Raw genomic sequence first — 20,443 nt, 5'->3', positions numbered from 1 at the left:
CGTAGTAGGCACTACTAAAATTAAGCTTGTTCCCATCTTTTTCCACAAGCTCTTCCAAAAATGGCTCATAAATTTTGTATCTCGATCCGGTGTAATAGATCTAGAAACTCCGTGCATACATGCACAAACAATATCCCAAAAAATATAGGTCATGAACTTTTACTTTCTTTTTTTTTCTTTTTTTTTTTTTGCCAACAAGTTTTGTGTGCATTTGTTACCGTTAAATAACGGGTTCCCGTTTGTCCATCTCATCTATTTTAAACATCAAAAAACCTTTGGACCATTCTAATTACTGTTGATTTTTCGCACCTACTTATTACCATTGATTTTGTGATTTGGTTTGAATGAATTGCTGTTGTTGGGGGAGGTGGAGAAGATGGTTCAGTAAAGATTGGTATGTGGCAATGAGACTAGAAAAGGCAAAGATTTAGGCACATTTAAGAAAAGATAATTAATTTGTTTAGTTTCTTTATAACTTATATATGTTTAATAAACTGTATTATTAATTTGTTCATGACTATGACAGATATTGATGTGGAATAGTGGAAATTAAATGTAAATTACACTTGTGTTGTGATTGTTTTATGAATTTTTGGGTGTGTAATTTGTTGTGATTGTTGATGAATTAATAGAAATGTAAATTGTCTACTAGGTTAACCGACAATAAATGTTAGAAATCTATTTCGGATAACGAAAAAAAATAAAAATAAAATCATTTTTTTTAATACTTGCCATGTCACTACTTATGCTGACGTGTCTTGATTGCCACGTCACAAGAATTGTGACATGGCTTAATTGCCACGTCACTATTTGTGGTGACACGGCATCTCGACATGGCTGAAATGTCACGTCACTAATGTTGGTGATGTGGCAAAATGCGTCCTCACATAAATCAATGATGTTGCATTATGCCATGTTATGATATTTGGTGACGTGTCATCGATAAGTGACGTGGTGTAATTGCCACGCCACAAATCAATTTGTGACATGGCAAAAGTGGCCATGTCATTATAAGGTGATGTGGCATATTTTGCCACATCAGTATTTGGTTTTCTTGACAACCTTATTAATGACGTGTCCAACACGTTAGTAAAGGCATGTTAGGAAAAAAAAAAAATCCTCTGACACAACAGCAGTAGTCGGTCAGAAAATTTAGGTGTTTTTTTTTTTTTATGGTAGTGAACTCATGATTATGTTTAAATCTCTGTGGGGGCCAATTTTGAAATCAATCAAAATCTACAAACTTTAAAGTATATTATTAATAATTCCATCGTTTTTTTTTCCTGATCCTTGAAGAAAGACAGAAAGATATTGTAATTTTTTTTTTTTAAAGACTAGTTAAATTCGCAAAATGGGATACTTTGACACTTCAATTAATCTTTAAGTCCAGTAATGTTATTCCTAACATGCATGGCAGCTGTCTATTTCACTCCTTAATTGTCAGATTTATGAGATGGCTAGCTCCTTATCACAGAATTGTTGTGTCATATTTTCTAAATGATTGTTCATCACATATATATTTCCTATGTCTCATTATAGTCATGCTTTGTATATGTTTACTCTAATTTTTGCCTCTCGGTTAATGTTACTAAGCGGCTGTTATCTCCTGAATAACAATTCATTTTTCCAATATAGAAGTTGTAATCTGACTCGTTAGAACCAATTAATACATACTTAAACAAATGTTTTCCTTTAATTTTATTTTATTTTTTTCCGGCTATATATTCTCCTCTGTGGCTTCCCAGTACTGCAGCATTCAAGCCTTCAACAGTTCAACTTGCTCCTGCTAGTTGCATTGTTTTAATCTCTCGGTTTTTTGTGAGAATGGATACTAATTAATTCCTTGCAAGTTGCAACAGCAGATTGCCACCTTGAGGCAATCCCTCTTTGATGAGGTTTGCTTTTTTTTTTTAGTAGTTTTCACCACTTAATTTTATTTTATTTTGCCCCCCCGTCTTTCTACCTTGTGACTTGATAGGAAATAAGGATGTTTTTAATTTTTCTCACTAAAAGAAGTTATTTTTTCTGTTACCAAACATGCAAGTACTGGTGAAAGTACAGAGATTGTGAACAATGGAAGATCGATCAATTACTAAAAGATATAGTTTCCATTAAATGTGGGATTATTACAGGAAATCCTCAATGAGTACGTACCATTTCACAATATTAGAGGAGATCGGATGGGGGATAAGGACAACCACAACTTCATGCATGGAGAGTGTTATTAACATGTATTTCAGCAAGTCGTCAAAGTATATCGATATCATAGAAGAAATATTGTGAGTGGCATGCATGCATTATATGAAATTGGTTATTTTCATTAATTAAATTAAACCTTGTTCATTATTAATTTTCTTTCGAATTCCAAAATTATAATCACTTTGGGCTATTTAATTTGTCTACGTAGGAAGAAAAGTACCCCACTTCAGGACACTAATTAAGCTGGCCGGGTAGGTATCTTCAGGAGTTCAAAGGCACCAGTACCGGTATTTTTCTGATCTTCTCTTAGCTTTCAATTATTAATGTTTCTCATCAAATACTCCGCAAAAATTTGATGTACGTTCTTTTTTTTTTTTGGGGCCTTTTCACACTGTTATTACGATTATTAATTATAAACATTAATTAAGTGGCCAGACACTTCAAAATTTAATTGAACAAATACGTCGTATATAAAATCTCTCATATTATTTATTAAATTGCTAACAATCAAGACAAATAATTATCGTGAATCCTTATTATATTCCCCTCAAAGCCGACTCTGCGCATTAAGGTGAAATGATCAAGTAGATTTCGGCAGGTTCCTCATCAAAGAATTGTTGCAGGCAGCTGCATGCATACTCCTGCATGGAAGAATTAATATTTGTTATTTTACATTCTTTAACTTTATTACTTAGCATGGAGTATTTTATATTCAATTTTACTTTGACTTTTATTTTTCTGGCAAGTGACAGAGGAAGGCCTAATTCCACAAATCCACTCCCATAACGGGTTTATTCCCATAAAAAATGAAAAATAAATGAAAGCTTTTGCTCATTGATGGGAGGATTAATACACCAAAGTCGCAAATTGTTATTATTAATTGTCCTAATTAAGTAGGAAAAAACATTCTGCACATCTTATGTCTTTTCTTTCCCCCCCACCCCCCTCCCTTTTTTTTTCTCGGAGTTCATTTTTTGTTACTAAAAATGGATAAAGACACACCCAAGAACAACCTAATTAATTGAGAGGTGCAACAAATAATTAAGTGAGTTCAAATAGTACATTTAACATGCATCTACTTATATTGATACAAAGTCTAGTTTTTTTCCATATTTTTTAAGCGCCAACATTAATTTTACATCAATGCCCACCCACCATCATATAGTTTTTCCAAGTGGTTGGTATGTTTGAAGGCTAGCAAGGCTAAAGAAGGCACCCCGCTTGCTCTTGAGCTGAGCATAGGTTCCTTGCTCCGCCACCTTCCCGTTTGCCACGACGGCGATCGAATCGAGCTGTTTTATCGTGTTAAGTCTATGTGCTACCACAATTGTTGTCCTTCCAACCATGATTCTATCCAATGCTTCTTGAACAACTTGCTCCGATTGCACGTCAAGAGCGCTTGTTGCCTCATCTAGCAGTAGTACTATTGGGTTCCGTAGTATGGCTCTTGCTATTGCTATTCTTTGCTTTTGCCCTCCTGACAATTGCACTCCCCTTTCGCCGCATTCTGTTCCATACCCATCTTTCAGCGATCTACAACAAAGTAGTAAAGTCAACATTTGGGCCAACCTAATCATATAAAACTAACAAAACATATTCACTAGTCCAAGCAGGTCTTGAGCAACACGCTCATTTGTTTGAACCTTTGAGTCTTATATGGGCTCTCTCACATTTACTATTTAAATTGCTAGCAATTCAAGTAACAAATTACTAAAAATCTAAATTAGTAATGTGATTGTTTGATGAAAATTTGTCAATGTTCTAGTTTGTCAAAGCCCAAACTAATTAAACCCATGGCAATTTCAAGAAAAACCAATTACTTGGACCCACTTCACAAATAACGGTTTGAAATGTTGAGTTGCTGACCATTAACAAAAGAGTAATGTTATTTAGTAGACTGCTATAAAACTACCATAACAATCTCATTTATTTATGCATGACAGTTTTATAGCAGTTTATTAAATAACATTGCTCTTATTAAAAAATACTTACGAGATAAAATCATGAGCGTTAGCTGCCCTGGCAGCATCGACCACCTCATTCTCCAACGCGTCGAGCTTCCCAAACAAAATGTTGTCGCGGATGGTGCCGGCATATATGACAGGCTCTTGGCTGACTAGCGCCGTATGCCTCCTGTACCATTGAATATCCAGTTCCCTTATGTCCACCCCATCTACTCTCACGGACCCCCTCTCAACATCGTAAAACCTTTGGATCAATCCAATTACCGTTGATTTCCCTCCTCCACTTTTCCCTACAACTCCAACGCTCATACCTACTTTCACCTCCAAACTAAATTGGTGTAACACTAAGGTCTCCGGGCGGCTTGGGTATGCAAAATCGACCTTCTTCATCTCTATCCTTCCACTCATTTTCTCCAACTTTCTTCCACGATTAATGTCTCCCCCATCCTAAATGAAAATGAAAATCCACACAAATAACATAAATTTTGTGCCGTACTTTAAGCCAAAACTGACCGATAAAAGAAAGAGTAATGCTAAGAAAATTCTACTTACAACTCCTGATCTTTTATCACTTTTGTAATCATACCCTTAAACTTTAAAAAGAATCAATTTAGTATATTCATCTTTCAACTTCTTTTTTTTTTCAATTTCATATATTCGTTAGGATTTTTCGTTAAATCTTGTTAAAATTCTCAAAATACCTATGTTTTTTTAAATATATATAAATTCAAAGATTCAGGCATATATGTAATATGGATATTTTTACAAATTCCATTAAATCTTGAACAATGCCAAAATCCTTGGATTTTTTCTTTTAAAAAAAAAAAAAGAAAAAAAGATGGGTATTTTAGGAATTTTAACACCCTTCCTTAGGATTTAACGAAAAAAAAAAAAAAAAATCTATGTAAATATGAAATTGAAAAAAATAAAAAATAAAAGATAGATACACTAAATTGATCGATACTTTTTAAAGTTTATGGCGGGTATGATTACAAAAGTGATGAAATATCAGGGGTGGTAAGTGAAGTTTTCCCACAATGCTATATATTTAGTAGACTATTGTATAAGTACTGTCAAATAACTGGATGACGTAGTAGCAAAAATCAGTCTTAAATCAATCAGCACTAAAAACAAAATAAATTAAAGTATTGATTCAATGACTGATTTGTAATTCTACATCGTTCAGTTATATATGATAGTTGTGCAGGAGTTACTAAATTACTCTAACAAGTTACTTACAATATAAGACCCTGGAATGAGTGATTGCCGGTCAAGAATCTTGAACACCGATGCAACTGCGGTGGCGCCCTTGGCTAAATCAGATGTCATGCTCCCAGCATCGGCTATAACCTTCCCGGTGCTCACCAATATGAAAAATGTCTTGAACACATCGCCGGCCGCTATCTCTCTCTTTTCCACTAGCGTACCGCCGTACCAAAAATCCAAAGCCCATGACATGAATGTTAGGCACTGAGCCGACCCCATGCCAATCCCGGCTAGCCATGACTTCTTCCTAGCCTCCTTCCTTGGCGCTTCCTGAGCCTCATCAAACAGTTGAAGAACCTTTCCTACGCTTCCGAACGAAGTCACAATTCTGTGATTATACACTGCTTCCACGGCAATTTGAGTACTTTGATTTTGGGCCTTAACAAAATTGGTTGAACTGCTAGAGAGCAAAACTTTACGCGTATAAAAGCATAGAATTGTGAGTGGCTGAACCGCAATCATGACAAGTGCTAGTTTCCAGGCGACAACAAGTCCCATGATCATTGCAATGGTCACCGCCGAAGTGGTTTGGACGATTAAAGAAACTCTGTCCGCGACAAGGGATTTAACCATGGAAGCCTCGTTGCTCAATCTTGAACACAAGGCACCGCTGGAGTTTTGTTCTTCATCGAACCACGCCGTTTCAAAAGTCAATATCTTCTCGAGCATTCTCAGCCGTATTCTCTTCGTTAGCCTCTCTCCCATATAAGCGAAATTGTAGTGCTGCAAGAGGTTCATTGTGATGGATACCAAGGTAAGTGAAGAGAAAATGAGGGAATATGTGCGGATTCTGGCACGCATTTCTTCGTGGCTTTCGGCAAAGAAAGCCGCTATCATGCCTCCAATGGTTAAGGCATACACGGGTTGGACCGCCCCAAAAGCTATAGCCGATAGGCTTCCAATAAGAGCTTGCTTCCATTCTGGAGTATTCAAAGAGAGAAGCCGGAAAAATGAAGGCGTGGGGTGAGATACCACCGGAGGTGGTAGGTTATCGACAGTGAAGGGTGATTTTGAGAAAAGCGGGCTTGATCTTGCGGTGCTAAGCCGGCTAGAGCTGCTTCTTGCGACCGAAGAAACACGTACTTCAGAGCTTTGGTCTTGGCCATCGCAGCTGAATTGTCTCTGTAGTTTTGCTAGTTTGGCATAGTGACCGTTTTTTTGGTTGATCAGGTCGTTATGTGAACCTATTTCGATTATGCAACCGCCACCAACGACTGCTATGAGGTCTGCATTTCGAACTGTAGAGAGCTTGTGGGCAACTACCTGATTTTAATCAACAATATAATAATCGTTAATTACTAATGCTAATGTTTGCAAGTACGTACTAATGTTTACAGTTATTGACACTCTGTTAATTAGCAACAAGATTTTAATTATTGCCATTTCATTGGGACCACTACTGGTTTGTCTACGATTATGTTTGAAATGAGGTTCCAAAATTCACAGTTTTGGTTGGTTCTGGCATGAGATGTACACATGAATCTTACAGTTTTTTTTTTTTTGGTAATATCAAAATATCAATCCATGTTCACCACTAAAAATGTAAAATACTTTGGCAAGTGTAACAATTCAACGAAAGAGTTAGACACATCTACATTATTACTCCAAAACAATTAGTCAAGTTATAATTGAAGCTTCCAAGAATCACTTAAAAAGTTCAGTCTCACATAGTAAAAAATCAATGTGAGACTTAATACTCATTAGTACGTTTATAATATATTCACTCTAAGTGAGTTTTTCATCTTTCCAATATTGGATTGGAGTGTTAATTCACATTGTACTCAGTTTCATAAAATATAAATTATCGATCGCATGAGTTTGTAAGAAAATTTTTAGTAAAAACTTGTAATACTCTGAAGATTTTCGTGGGAGCTATGTATGCATCGACCCCATTGATACTTTTATTGTTACTCTAGATCTATTTTCCATTTTCTAGCAGGAATCATAAACTCACATGCAATTTATCATAAATTTCAGAAGACATGTCATTTTTCTTTACCTTTGGTCTATTTGTCACCTAATTACTGGGACTATCTGCTAATATATATAGTGTATGAATGTGAAGATGAAACGCATCTGATTTTGATGATCATAAACACCAATTTCCTTATAAGGGAGAAGAAAGAGAAATCCTATTAATCTGTTAGTTGTAATAATATATTTGTTCTTTGACTTAAGGTGCATGTCTTCGATCAATTGGAAACCGAAAGAGTTGAGGTTATTCTAAAAGACAAATCATCAATATTGGAAGTGGGTAGATTACCAGGGTGGTTCTTCCCATGGAGGCTTGATCAAGGGCAGTTTGGACCAGTGCTTCTGATTCGGAGTCAAGTGCACTTGTTGCTTCATCAAGTAGGAGAATCACAGGGTTCTTGATGATGGCTCTGGCAATAGCAATTCGTTGCTTCTGTCCGCCTGATAATAATCCCCCTCTTTCACCAACCTGTCACAATATTTAAGATTATATTAATACTATTCTTAATCTGCTTATTATAAAATTTAAGACAGAATTTGATCAAGAATTATGAAATTGATGTACTGCTCTTTTCCAAAAGGAATATGAACAAGTGAAAATCAGAGAATGTCATGCACATAATTAGGATCCTCTAAATTTTTTAGATAATTATATCATGGAATTTTTTAAATTCTAACTGTTATTTATAAATTAAATCATTTAGATTTTACCATCTTAGCTAGTATTTATTACTTTTATAATTCTTTAATTTTTCCTCAATTCATTAATTATATCTCACTTAGTAGCAAATTAAATAATGAGGTAATAAAAAATACATATATATAAAATTTAAAAATAATTACTAGGGTTTTAAGAAATTAGGTGTGCACTAGGTGGAGTTGTGTAACATAAGTATTTATAGGAACCTCAATAATGACTAGCCATTTTAGAATATCCTATAGAGATTCGAGATCTTTACATTGATCCCCTAGTCTAACACCCTCATTCACTAAAATGATTGTAACTTCAAAAATAAACAAATATAAGGAATGAGTAATACTATTTAGTAGACTGATATACCACTATCGTACAACTTGATGATGTGACAGTGACAATCAGCCCTTAATTAGTACTTAAAAATATATATATAAATATATATATATATATATATATATATATATATATATATATATATATATATATATATATATCAAATGCTGATTTTCACCATATGTCACTTCATTTCAATTATATTGGAGTTTACTAAATATAGCATTAGTATGTGATAACTGGCACAACCCACCTTTGTTTCATATCCTTCGGGAAGTTGTCTAATGAAGTTATGAGCATTGGCTGCCATGGCTGCAGCTGTGACTTCATCCATGGTGGCATCAAGCTTCCCAAACCTTATATTGTCCTTTATTGATGTCCCAAATAGTGCATGTTCTTGACTAACAAGCCCCATTTTCCCTCTTATCCATTTTAACTGTAGTGACTTTATATCCACACCATCAATTCGCACTACTCCATCATCTGCATCATAAAATCGTTGTACCAATGCAATTGCTGTGGATTTTCCACTTCCACTAGCACCAACAAGAGCAACAGTTTTTCCTGCTCCAATTTTAAGATTGAAATCTTTGAGAACAATGGAATCTGGACGAGAAGGGTAGGTGAATTTGACATACTCGAATTCTATTTCTCCTCTAATATTGTCCAATACAATTCCTTTTGTATTTTCACCATCAATTAAGGGTACCCTATTGATCCTATCAAAAATTCTTGTAGCAGCAACTGAGGCTTCTGTGAAGTACTTCACATCTGGAAGCGCCATGCCAAGGGATCTGCATTGCATTCACCATTTTGGTAAAAAGACGTCGTTTTGTTAACTATATTAGAAACAAAACCTTAATATAATAAGTATGGGAGTGCTTGATGCAAACAAGTTGCTAGATGTCTACCCAGAATATTATCTCAATAAGAATAATTCAATTGGTTACTCATATTAATATTATTTATGAGAAACTACATTTACCCCCCTTTAACTACCATAATTTTTACAACATTCCCCCCAATGTTTCACTTTTTGCAATGTCTTATCCAATCTACCAATGAGTTTACAATATTGCACCCTTTCGCAACCTAAAATGATAAAAATATACTCCATAAGATTAAAAAAATTCATAAAAAAGGCAAGTCGTTTTTTTTTTTTTTAATATATATATATCTTATGGAGGGTATATATTTTTGTCATTTTGGGTCGCATAAGGGAGACATTACAACTCCAATAATAGATTACGAGAAACATTGCAAAAATTGAAATATTAGGGAATATTGCAAAAATGATAATAGTTAGATGGGGATAAATGTAGTTAACCCTACTACTTACTTTCAAAGTTTGATATATATAAGCAAAAACCTTCAAGAGAATAACTTAGAATTGTGATAAGTAATAGTCTAAATGCTGACGAGTGTCTCTTTAATGTATCCCTATAATGCTTAATTATATAATATATAGTCATAAATCAAAATACATTATAAATCTATATCAAATAGGATTTATTTAATTGGTATCCTAATATTAATAGGTCAAATGGTATCAACTCAATAGTCCTGCATGCATAAATCAATATGCTGAACATAAGTTGTTTTAAAAGGTAAAATAATTTGAGGATGTTACAAGGCGGTATCAAAGCTTAGGCTCTGCAAACCCTAGGAATGTTTTGGACTAGGCCAATGGTATATAAGACATAGGTATCCATCCACACCAAAGCATAGGTTAGAATAGTTATAAGAGGTGAAAGTCACATTAAGAGAAAACATCGTTTAGATATATATGAGTTGAAACTTAAAATTTAATATGGTATTATAATCCAAGACTAATATTGTTGTATTGCAGATGAAAATACCAAGACCAAGGAACGTTAACAGAGTGAATTGCAATAGAAAGGGGCCTACCAGCTAGAGGGGCATGGGATGTCGCACAAGTGTTGGAGGCGGTGAGCCATTTAGTGGTTATTATGTCAAACATTCGTGGGTTGAAAGTGCAAAATGAAGAGAGGGATTGCTCCTTCAAGGACTTTCGGGGGCATCACTTTCCCACTTTCAATGGAAGCTTTAGTCCTATGGAGGTCAAAAAATTGGCTAAATGGCATCAAAAAGCTCTTATCGGTCACCAGTTATACCAAAAGGCAAAAGATCTTGTATAACCCCTACAAGCTCTGAAGGAGTACTTAGATAAATTGTGGTAATGTTTATTGATGATATTTTTGTGTACTGAGTCATGAAGAGCATGAGAGGCATCTATGGACGATGTTTTAGGTACTAAGAGAGAGGCCAACTAACGGGCAAGAGGTAGGAAGTTTTCTAAGCCTAACCGGTTACTATAGAAGTTTTGTAGAAGGGTTCTCAAAGATATCTGACCCTTTGACTACTCTCATAAAGAAGAACGCCTCATTTGTATGGATTGATGCCTATGAGGAGAGCTTTCAAGAGTTGAAATAACGGTTGTTAAACACTCCAGTACTAACTTTCCTACGGAGTCAAGGGGATTTACAGTATACAAAAATGCATAATGGAAGGGTTTGGGGTGTATTCTCATGCAATGTGAAATGGTGGTGGTTTATGCCTCTCAGCAATTGAAGTATTACAAGAAAAACTACCACACACACGACTTGGAGTTAGTGGCAGTTGTCTTTGCCCTTAAGATTTGAAAACATTAACTGTATGGGGAAAGGTATGAGATTTATACGGACCACAATATTTCTTCACCCAAAAGGAATTGAATATAAGGTGGAAGAGGTGGTTGAAACCAATTAACGATTATAATTGCACCATCAACTATTACTTCGAAAAGGAAAATGTGGTGGCGAATGCATTGAGTCGAAAGTCCATGGGAGAAGTATCATCCTAGATGCATTGCGCCGAAAGTCCATGGGAGAAGTCCATGAGAGGCTTAGCTTAGAAATAGTCGAAGAGGGAGAGTCGAAATTTGTGGCTAATTTGGTAATCTGGATGAAATTAATAGAAAGGATTAAGGCGGCACAAGAAAATGATCCAAGGTGCATGAAACTCAAAAGGGGGAGGCACTGAAATTCTATTTCATGAGTGATGAGATACTAAAATACTAAGAAACGGGCGTAGATGTCGTTTGCCTTTGTATTGGGATGAGGTAGGTGAGAAGCAACTGTTGGAGTCAGAGATGGTACAGGATACACAGGAGAAGATTGCCTTTATTAGACAAAGGATGATGGCTGCTTATAGTCGCTGGAAAAGCTACACTGGTAATCGTCGACAAGAACTACAGTTTGAGGTAGGGAATAAGGTATCGTAAAGGTGGCACCCATAAAGAGTATGATGAGATTTGGCAATAAATGGAAGTTGAGCCCCAAGGTATGTATATTGGGTTATTTAAGGTGATACAAAGGATAGGCCCGGTGGCGTACAAGGTCACCTTACCTACAGATCTCATAGGGGTGCATGATATGTTCCATCTATCGATGTTGTAGAAGTATGTGCATGTCTGACCCCACCCATGTCATTAGTTATGAGCTGCTACAGATTCAAGAGAACTTATCCTATGAGGAGATGCAAATGAGAATCATGGACCATAAAGAAAAATCATTGCGCACAAAGATATTCCCATTAGTAAAGGTGTCATGGCAAAACCAAAGAATAGAGGAAGCCTCGTGGGAGTTAGAGCAAGAGATGTGCAACAAATTCCCCGAGTTGTTTGAGAATAGAAATTGCTTTCACGATCTATAAAGTGATTTTACAAGTTTGAGTAGTTGTATAAAGGGGAAAAAAAAACTTTACTTATTGAGAGTTAACGGATGGTTGAATTTCGAGGGTGAAATTTTTATAAAGGGGTAAGATCGATGTAATACCCGCTCCAAAAATACAAATTTAAAAATATAAAACTAAGTATAATAATGATAGAATACAGTGGAAGATATGTAATATATTTGATACTTAGCATTGATACTTAGGAGAATGGTTATAAGAGCATATAATACTTTTAAGTCTTTTAAATAATGCACATTGGAGACTTCGATTGATCAAAAAACGAGTTCATTCGATTGAAAATTAAAAACTAGGGCATGCGTGCGGGTAGGTGAGACATTATGTGCATTAAATGAAGGTTCAATCGATCAAGCCTAGTTGTGAGGTAGCGTGAAAATGCAGTGAAGAAAGACATAAAATAAGGGAGAGCACTTTGTTTCATTTTGTGCTCCCATTGCTGCAAAGAAATTGAGAGAGAGAGAGAGAGAGAGAGAGAAGAGGGGAGTGAGAAAGACATGTAGGGAGAAGTTGTTGTGCAAGAGGAAAAGAGAAAAGCTCCAAAGGTTAGAGCTTTAGCTTTGTTTTTGTCTTTTGAATGTTTGGTTGTCTTTTTGGGTGTTGAATATAGTATTTGATTGTGTGTTAAGAGTGTGTTTGTTGAGTTTTTGTGTTGGTTTAAGTAAATGGAGAAAAGTTTTTGGAGGTTTGAATGTAAAATGAGCGATTTTTGAGTTGTAAATAGTGCTTTTTTGTTATTGTTATGTTGTTTTGGTATTATCGAATGTGAAAGATATAAAAAGTGAGAGAAAATTGAGTTTTTACTGATGGGTGTTCGAAAAAGATGATAAACAATGTCCTCGATCGATCGAAATTGAAACAGAAGGGTTCATCCATATGCTCGATCAAAGAGTGTTCAATCAAGGGAGTCACAGTAAGGCTCGATTGAAGTGTGATCGATCAGGGGAGTCATAGCAAGGTTTGATCACATACTATACTCGATTGATTGAACTTGGGGAAAAAAAAATGAACAAAGAGGAAGATTTCTAAAGTGTATATATAGGTTATAAGTGCAAATTGATAGGTCTTGGTTTGACTTTAAGGAATGAGCAGTTTTTAAGAAAAAGGGTTAAGGTTTTACATTTGAACTTCAATTAACGATAGGACTAATTTGCAGACAGCAGAGTGAACTTATATAGAGAGGAATTTGTTGGGGTATTAAGGTAAGTAAACTCATGTACATGAAACTAGACACAATTTTGTTGCATGAAATTTTTCAAAGGAAAAAATGAGAACTTTTATTTGAGCATGAAATGTTGTGTTTTCTCTATGTGATGTGAGCTCTAAAATGCATTGGATGATTTATATATTTTTAAATGTAAATGATATGTTCATATATATAAAAAGGAAAAGCATTAATGTCCATAAATATTTTATTACAGTATATGATGATCGAAAAAAGGGGTGCATGCTCACTATGTTATGAAAGTTATGAAATGTTATGATGAGCATGTGCTACATTCTCGTTACATGAGCTCAACATACCCTAGCTAAGGCAATTATGATGACTTTGGATCAGAGTGGTATGTATGAGGGTAGCCGGTGCAACCACACAACGATATGGGCTAGCTATACATACGGGTATTCTATCTGTAGTGAGTCGCCCAAGGGGTGCCTTGGGCAATCAAGTAGGCCAAGTCCTAGTATGTTGTGCATTTCTCTGTGACCACGAGGGTATACCATGAGGTCCAATGAGAGGCGCCAACCTTAACCATATGAGGTTTAATTGTATGGGTATGGCCTTGCTGAATGATTAATTATCATGATGTAAATTCATAGTGAGGGCCATGAATTAGATCAGAATCATTCTCAACGAATCCATAAGAAGTGATCCCATTTTTTTCATCGGGTTCCAGGTAGAGACCAAAGGTCTTGAGCGACATAATAGCGCTCCAAGTTGTTTTAAAAGGTAACATAATTTGGGCGCGTTACAACAAAGGTCATATATATGTTACTTAAAAGCTAAGTTCTAACCCTAGGCATACACCCTCATGCAATAGCTCAATCACTGAATTAATCTGTAATTTAGGAATCTTAAGTTAATTAATTAAGCTCAATCACTATGATCTAAAATTTATACTAGATCTCAAGATACCCAGAAATTAATATGCTTCAAGAGATATGCAACGAAAAAATTGAGCAAGAAGCCACATACAGTCCACTTAATATGAAGGAGATTCCAGCCGCATAGATCCTTCCTCCACTTTCACCTTTGTACATAACCAAATGACTTCCGTACCAAGCGAGAAGAGCCCATATTGCAAAAGAGAGCCCTGTACTTCCAACAGCCAGTCCTTTGGCAATGCCTTGCTTAATTCCCAGGCTTGTGGTTCTATCCAATATTGATGAATATTTCTCAACAATTATCCTCTCAGCAGTGAATGAAAGAACTGTTTTAATGGAGCTCAGAGCCTGCTCAATGATGGTGTTTGATTTGTTGTACTCCTCGTAGGACTTCTTCGACAAATAGAGAAGATATTTGCCATAAATCATCCCAGGTATAATTAGAACAAGTAGTGTTGGGAAGGCTGCTAAAGACAGCCTCCAAGAAAAGTAAGTGGAGAATGCAAGCCCTGAGAAGAACACTGATGAGTGCATCAAAAATTTGGGAGCCTGGAATTAAAATAAGAAACAAAAAAGAATGTTGAAACAAGTTAATCAATTACTTTCCTTCTAAAGTGCATAAGTCGTAAAAGATATATATATATACACATGAAAATTTGCATTACATTTTTCTTTTTTATAATGGAAGGTTCAGATATCATGAGAATTTTTTTACCTTTTCACTAAGAACTTCTTGTATAAGAGAAGTATCTTTTGATATGCTATTGATGATCTCGGCAGTAGTTGCTTCTTGTGAATCAAAAAACCCAACTTCTTGCCTGAGAACAGCTTCCAAATACTTGTAACGAATTTTCAGCACCTGTCGCTCACTGGTTTTACTCCAGCAGTAACCTTCTGCAACCATTAACTATTTATTTAGTCTAGAAAGCCACCTTATATCTCTCAAATCAGGCAAGGGTTGTTAATTTGAACGATGACCCAAAGAAAATTAAATTGGTCCTTTTGTTTTAGACGGTAATATTTTTTCCAATTACTTATTTCAAGACTGACTAGGGCATTCTAGGGTTTCATAAAATGACCATATATATTTTTATTTTATTTTTCATTCTGTTAAATATGGTGATGTCTCCTTATTCCACTACAAACTAAATCGAGCGATACTATTTGGAACAGTAAGTGGACTGATTGAATTTGCGAAAAACAATACCAAACACTACATTGTCATCAGAAAGCAAAGCAAATGAAGAAAAAAGGTATTTCGAAAATATTACCCATAAAAGCAGCCACCATTACTGCTAATCCCAAGTATACGAAGTACAAACTGCACTGTTAACAGAAACCAAAAAGAGGAAATGTGTGTGAGAGAGAGAGAGAGAGAGAGAGAGAGAGAGAGAGTTGACAATTACTAACCTTTTCAACCTCATCCATGAAATTCCCACGATTTTGTTGGGTCTTACCATAACCCAAATTATTCATGAGACGGCTAGCGAAGACCAACAAGCAGTTTGTAGACATGCCATCCCCAATAGCACCAGCAGTACCCAACAACATCAACATAATATCAACCCCATCAGCGTATCTGAAAATTATGGCTATCGAAATCTTGTCCTTCCTTCTCATCCCTCCTTTCTCTGGAGAAGCCATTTCACCTTTTAAAACCTGATCAGTACTGGCCAAAACAAACAGCCAGATTGCTAATTAATTTTGCAAGAAAGACTTGAGTATTTGCAAGAGGAAAAAGCAAAAGTTTGTGCATACAAGACTTAACTTAGCTTGCTCAAAGAAATGGTCTTTTATATAAATATGTAGGGGTAGGGAGTACTCGTGATTTCCATGAAGCAACCTTTATATCCTAAGCATTATGCATGTGGGGCTGTCCTGTACTTAAAGATAGTCTTTCTATGTTTTGGTGGTTGTTACTTTCAATAACATTAGAGCAAGGGTAACACATTTGTAGTGTTCAAGAAAGATGACTATGACCAGTACTGTCCAATTGGACATTATTTTTTTGTTCCCTTTCTTTTTCTTTTCCTTTGGTTAATTTACTTCTTGTGATCTGAGATCACTTTGAAAACATGTCGTTTCGTGTCGGCTTTTTTTATTAATTATTGAAACGATGCTATTATATATAAAAGATCCATTATGAATGCTAGGTTTGGCTTTGACTGGCTCTAGATCCATTTCACCCTACAAAGCCTATCGGAAAAACTGTTATTCTACTAATCAAAGGTCCGAAAGAAAGAGTACAAAAAAAAAAAAGGAATTAAAAAAAAAAAATTGACCTAATTAAGTCGATAGTACGTAATATATAGCAATAGTCTTCTCAATGCTTGTAAAACAAATTATGCCAAGATTATAATTAGGAAGGACAACATTATTTAATAGACTATTATATGATTATCATACAATATAAAATGATATGGCATTGAAAAACAGCCTTTAATCAACAAGAGCTTACATAAAAAATAATCTAATAATTAATTTTTACTACTGTCACGCCATCCCAATCATATAAAAATAATAATATAACAACCTACTAATTAAATAGACTTCCTCAATTAAAAAGGGTGGCCGGTGGCTGATTAAAGGATATTCTAGCTATAATTTTCTGAATTCTGTCGTACTTCATTTATTATATTACAAGAGAGAGAGAGAGAGAGAGAGAGGTCTTATTCTGTGTCCAACTAATCCAGCTCCGGACATGGCCGGCTAGTGGGATGAGAACAGAATCAGTGCATTCAGCTCCCCGGGAAAATAGAGGAATATATATGCTTTACGGAAATATCCCAACTGTCAGCCATGATAATCTCTCTCTCTCTCTCTCTCTCTCTAAACAATAATCAACATAAAAATCTCTTTCCATGGTTCTGCTCCGTTCTTTTCTCTCTGTCATTATCTTTCTTTAGCTTTATTTGCAAATATAGGACTCTCTTGCGAGATCTCGAGCCCTACTCATAGATATTTTGACGTTTCCCTTCGCGTTTAGTTTCCTAGAATGCATGACAATAAAGTTTAGTAATTACACACTAATAACATATCGATCTCCTTTTTGCCTTTTTCTGCTGTCTTCGTAAATAAAGAAGGTTTTCATGCTTAATTAATAACAAAAGAGGAGAGCATTATACGTAATCGTATTTAACCTACCTTGATAATCAAATATTATTTCCTCTATATACGAGATGATTTCCATGAGATACGAGATCTCCATGACATGTGACATATTGACTTCTTAAACAATCCATCACATATATAATGTAGATATAATGTAGCACTTTATGCCATACCAACTTTGTGATTCCTTTACTTTTCTTTCCTCTTTTGGCATTTTCAGAAAGTGATACAAAGCAACATGTCACTATGAAGTCCCTATACCTAGCTCCTACCTTACAGCCTTGCCCCAATAATGTAGATGCATAAGCATCCCTTCTCAATATAACTATATATTGATGTATATCTGTCATACAACTACATGATGTGATACTTAAAATTATCTCTTACATCAGAACTTGTACAAAAAAATTAAAAAAAAAAAAAAAAAATCAAAAGCTCCTAATTTTTATTGCCACATCATTCTAGTTTTATCAAATTCAAAGAACAGTTTACTAAATAATTAACATTATTAGCCATAAATACATGTTCGAAAAGTATAGAACGGTAAGCCTACTCCAAAAAAACTATTATATAGCATGATCATTGGTTGAAGAAATTAGACATAAATTAGTTACAAACCAACCTAATAAAGTGACATATGTCATTTATCTTTATCACGAGAGAAGTATGTGTTTTTTTAATAGCCTTAATAATAAGGCATGTGCTTGTGATCACATGCATACTTTAAGAACACATATCACTTTATTAGATTGATTTGTAGAGTTTTTATTTAATTTTTGTCCGAAAAAATATGGTAATAATTGGATGCAATCCAGACCCAAACAAAAAATGCCACATCGTCATGGTGCATGCGATTAAAGCCTTTATATTATTCCGGCCACTTGAGTCTGCATATATTGTTAAAGCATTTTCAAAATTATATGTATATATATTTATTTTGTGTTTTGGGAATGTTTTAAAAAGAATGTGTTAAAGAGTATTAAATGAAGATAGTCCCACATAGGAAAAAAAGAAAGTGTAGTTGACATTTATAAGGCCCAACACATTTTAAGCATTAAAGTAATGCGTGGGTATATGCACTAACGTGTATACTCTAGTACGGTGCTAAACACCGGACACGTGCGCTCGCATGTGGCAGTGGGCTGTAGGGCGCTAGTGACGCTTTGATGGTCATGATCAATCGATCTAATGGTTTGATCCAAACCATAGGATGCTTCATAGGTAGATCCAATAGTTGAATTTACTGGACCATTATTAAAATAAACTGTAAGATCAAATCACATTTGATCTAACGGTTGATATTAGTTAATATAACGATCTAATGGTTATTATTAAATAATCATTGATAGTTATTTGATCTGATCGGAATTAAGTGTTTGTTAAAATAGCAGTTATGGACGGTTGGATTAACAGTTATCAACATAATACAGAAGTAACTGCTGATCTATTTTAATAAAAAGATAACAAAAAATTTTGATCTTCAGTGCTTTTTCTGAGACCTTCTGAATTTAAAATTAATAGTCTGCCTGTCTGTCTCTTGCTATAATAGAAAAATCTGAAAGTGTTCGGGTTTAATTTTCGTTTGTGCAAAACGCAATTAAACAAATAGATGAGTCTAGGTTCCATTGTATCCTGGAGAAATATTTGTTGTAACCCTTTGCATACCTTTTTGGTGGGGGCAAATAATTTCCTAAGGAAAACAACGTTGTAACGCCTCTCATGAGCATTTCGTTTTTTCTGCTTTCTTTTACTTTTTCTAACATATATTGTCAATCAAATTCGACCGAGGCAGATGTACATGTTTTGCTATGTTTTGCATTCTTTTCCTGATCTCCATCTAGAGGTTTTGGATGTGATTACCATGATAATTAAGGAATATTAATCTCTAGATTCTCATTCTCTGATCTGATTTTTGCATCAAGCATTAATGGATTGTTTATTAAAATATAATTAACTCTTTCATTGGGTGTGACGTCCCGCATTACTTGGGTATAGGAATGAAGATATGTTTATATGTATATTCGTATTCTTCTTGAAAAATACATTTTAAAGTCGTGATGATCATGAACCCTTAATTAAGCGTGTTTATAATGCGAGAGTAGTACTAAGATGAGTAACCACTTGAAAAGTTTGGTTTAAGAAAGTAAAAAACGAACAATATTATATTCTAGCTTAAGAGGGTTAGTTACATTGGTGAATAAATATTGAACTTCACTATCATGGAATGGCATGTTCTAATGGTCTGCCACGTCGGAATGGCACTTAATTGGCGTGGCTGGCCTTTTTCCACTACATGCATGCGGACTATTCCTAATTCCTATAAAAAATGTATCAAAACAGAAGAGTAAGTGCACATATTCGATCCTTTAATTATATATATTCCATTCGTTTTCCATATGCATGCAATGATAGATACAATGTATTTGAGAAGTAATTAACATCTAGTCATAGATCAACTATTTCTTTTGATAAATTGATAGAGTTTCTATCATTCTTTTTCTTTTCTTTTTCTCTCTCTTTCTTTTTTATACAAGTGCAGTGTAAGAAGCAAAGCTGTTAATAGTAATAAAATTGAATATTTTCATTTTAAGAGTCGAAATTGAATATTTTCATTTTAAGAGTCGAACTCTCACTTTAATAGTTGTCTAACCACTTAAGAATTTTTTTAAGACCACTGAAAACTAGATCCACTAAGCTTTTGTTACATTGGTAGATCAAATTTTATTCTCTAGCTTTTACTCGATCGATCTTATTACTAGTAATTATATATTGTACGATAAAGATAACCCACCTTCTTACCTTTCTTTGAGTCGATCATGAAGAATCAAGATAATCCCTCACATCATCAAGAGGGAGATTGGTCAGGAACAATTATAACAATATGCTTCTGTACTTCTTGTCTTCAAAACCGACAAATTCATTTTTTTTTTCATTTTTCCCATATGGCAGTCAACAGTCAACACTGTCACCTTAATCAAACCGTTTAACGTTTTTTTTTATTGCAGAAAAATGAATTTCACGTCCTGCTTTTCCGCCACAGACCAAG

General features: G+C 34.8%; 1 protein-coding gene across 2 annotated transcripts; it reads right to left on the bottom strand.

The window, feature by feature from the left end:
- Positions 1–3,240: 3,240 nt before the first annotated feature.
- On the bottom strand, positions 3,241–16,189 carry LOC133857193 (putative ABC transporter B family member 8). Of its 2 annotated transcripts, none has more exons than XM_062292352.1 (10): positions 16,055–16,189; positions 15,697–15,955; positions 15,558–15,612; positions 15,002–15,180; positions 14,378–14,835; positions 8,687–9,227; positions 7,693–7,872; positions 5,403–6,692; positions 4,192–4,610; positions 3,241–3,732 (listed from the first exon to the last, which is right to left on the bottom strand). In XM_062292352.1, the coding sequence occupies exons 2-10, from the start codon at positions 15,928–15,930 to the stop codon at positions 3,357–3,359; spliced, it is 3,732 nt and encodes a 1,243-aa protein (XP_062148336.1). In that variant the 5' UTR covers positions 15,931–15,955; positions 16,055–16,189; the 3' UTR covers positions 3,241–3,356. The 2 variants fall into 2 exon arrangements, with proteins under 2 accessions (XP_062148336.1, XP_062148337.1); XM_062292353.1 differs by having other exon boundaries at positions 15,697–15,945; positions 16,055–16,182.
- Positions 16,190–20,443: the final 4,254 nt, after the last annotated feature.

This window comes from Alnus glutinosa, chromosome 14, assembly GCF_958979055.1.
Source record: "Alnus glutinosa chromosome 14, dhAlnGlut1.1, whole genome shotgun sequence".
NCBI lineage: Eukaryota > Viridiplantae > Streptophyta > Magnoliopsida > Fagales > Betulaceae > Alnus > Alnus glutinosa.
Note: the sequence above shows the minus strand (reverse complement) of the source record. Positions and strands in the feature narration are given on the sequence as shown.

Excerpts from the sequence above, each read along its gene's own strand:
- LOC133857193 (XM_062292352.1), bottom strand. The coding sequence starts at position 15,930 with ATGGCTTCTCCAGAGAAAGGAGGGATGAGAAGGAAGGACAAGATTTCG. Across the intron at positions 15,613-15,696 it reads TCATGGATGAGGTTGAAAAG|TGCAGTTTGTACTTCGTATA; the intron begins GTTAGTAATTGT and ends TTCTGTTAACAG. Across the intron at positions 7,873-8,686 it reads CCGAAGGATATGAAACAAAG|GTTGGTGAAAGAGGGGGATT; the intron begins GTGGGTTGTGCC and ends ATATTGTGACAG.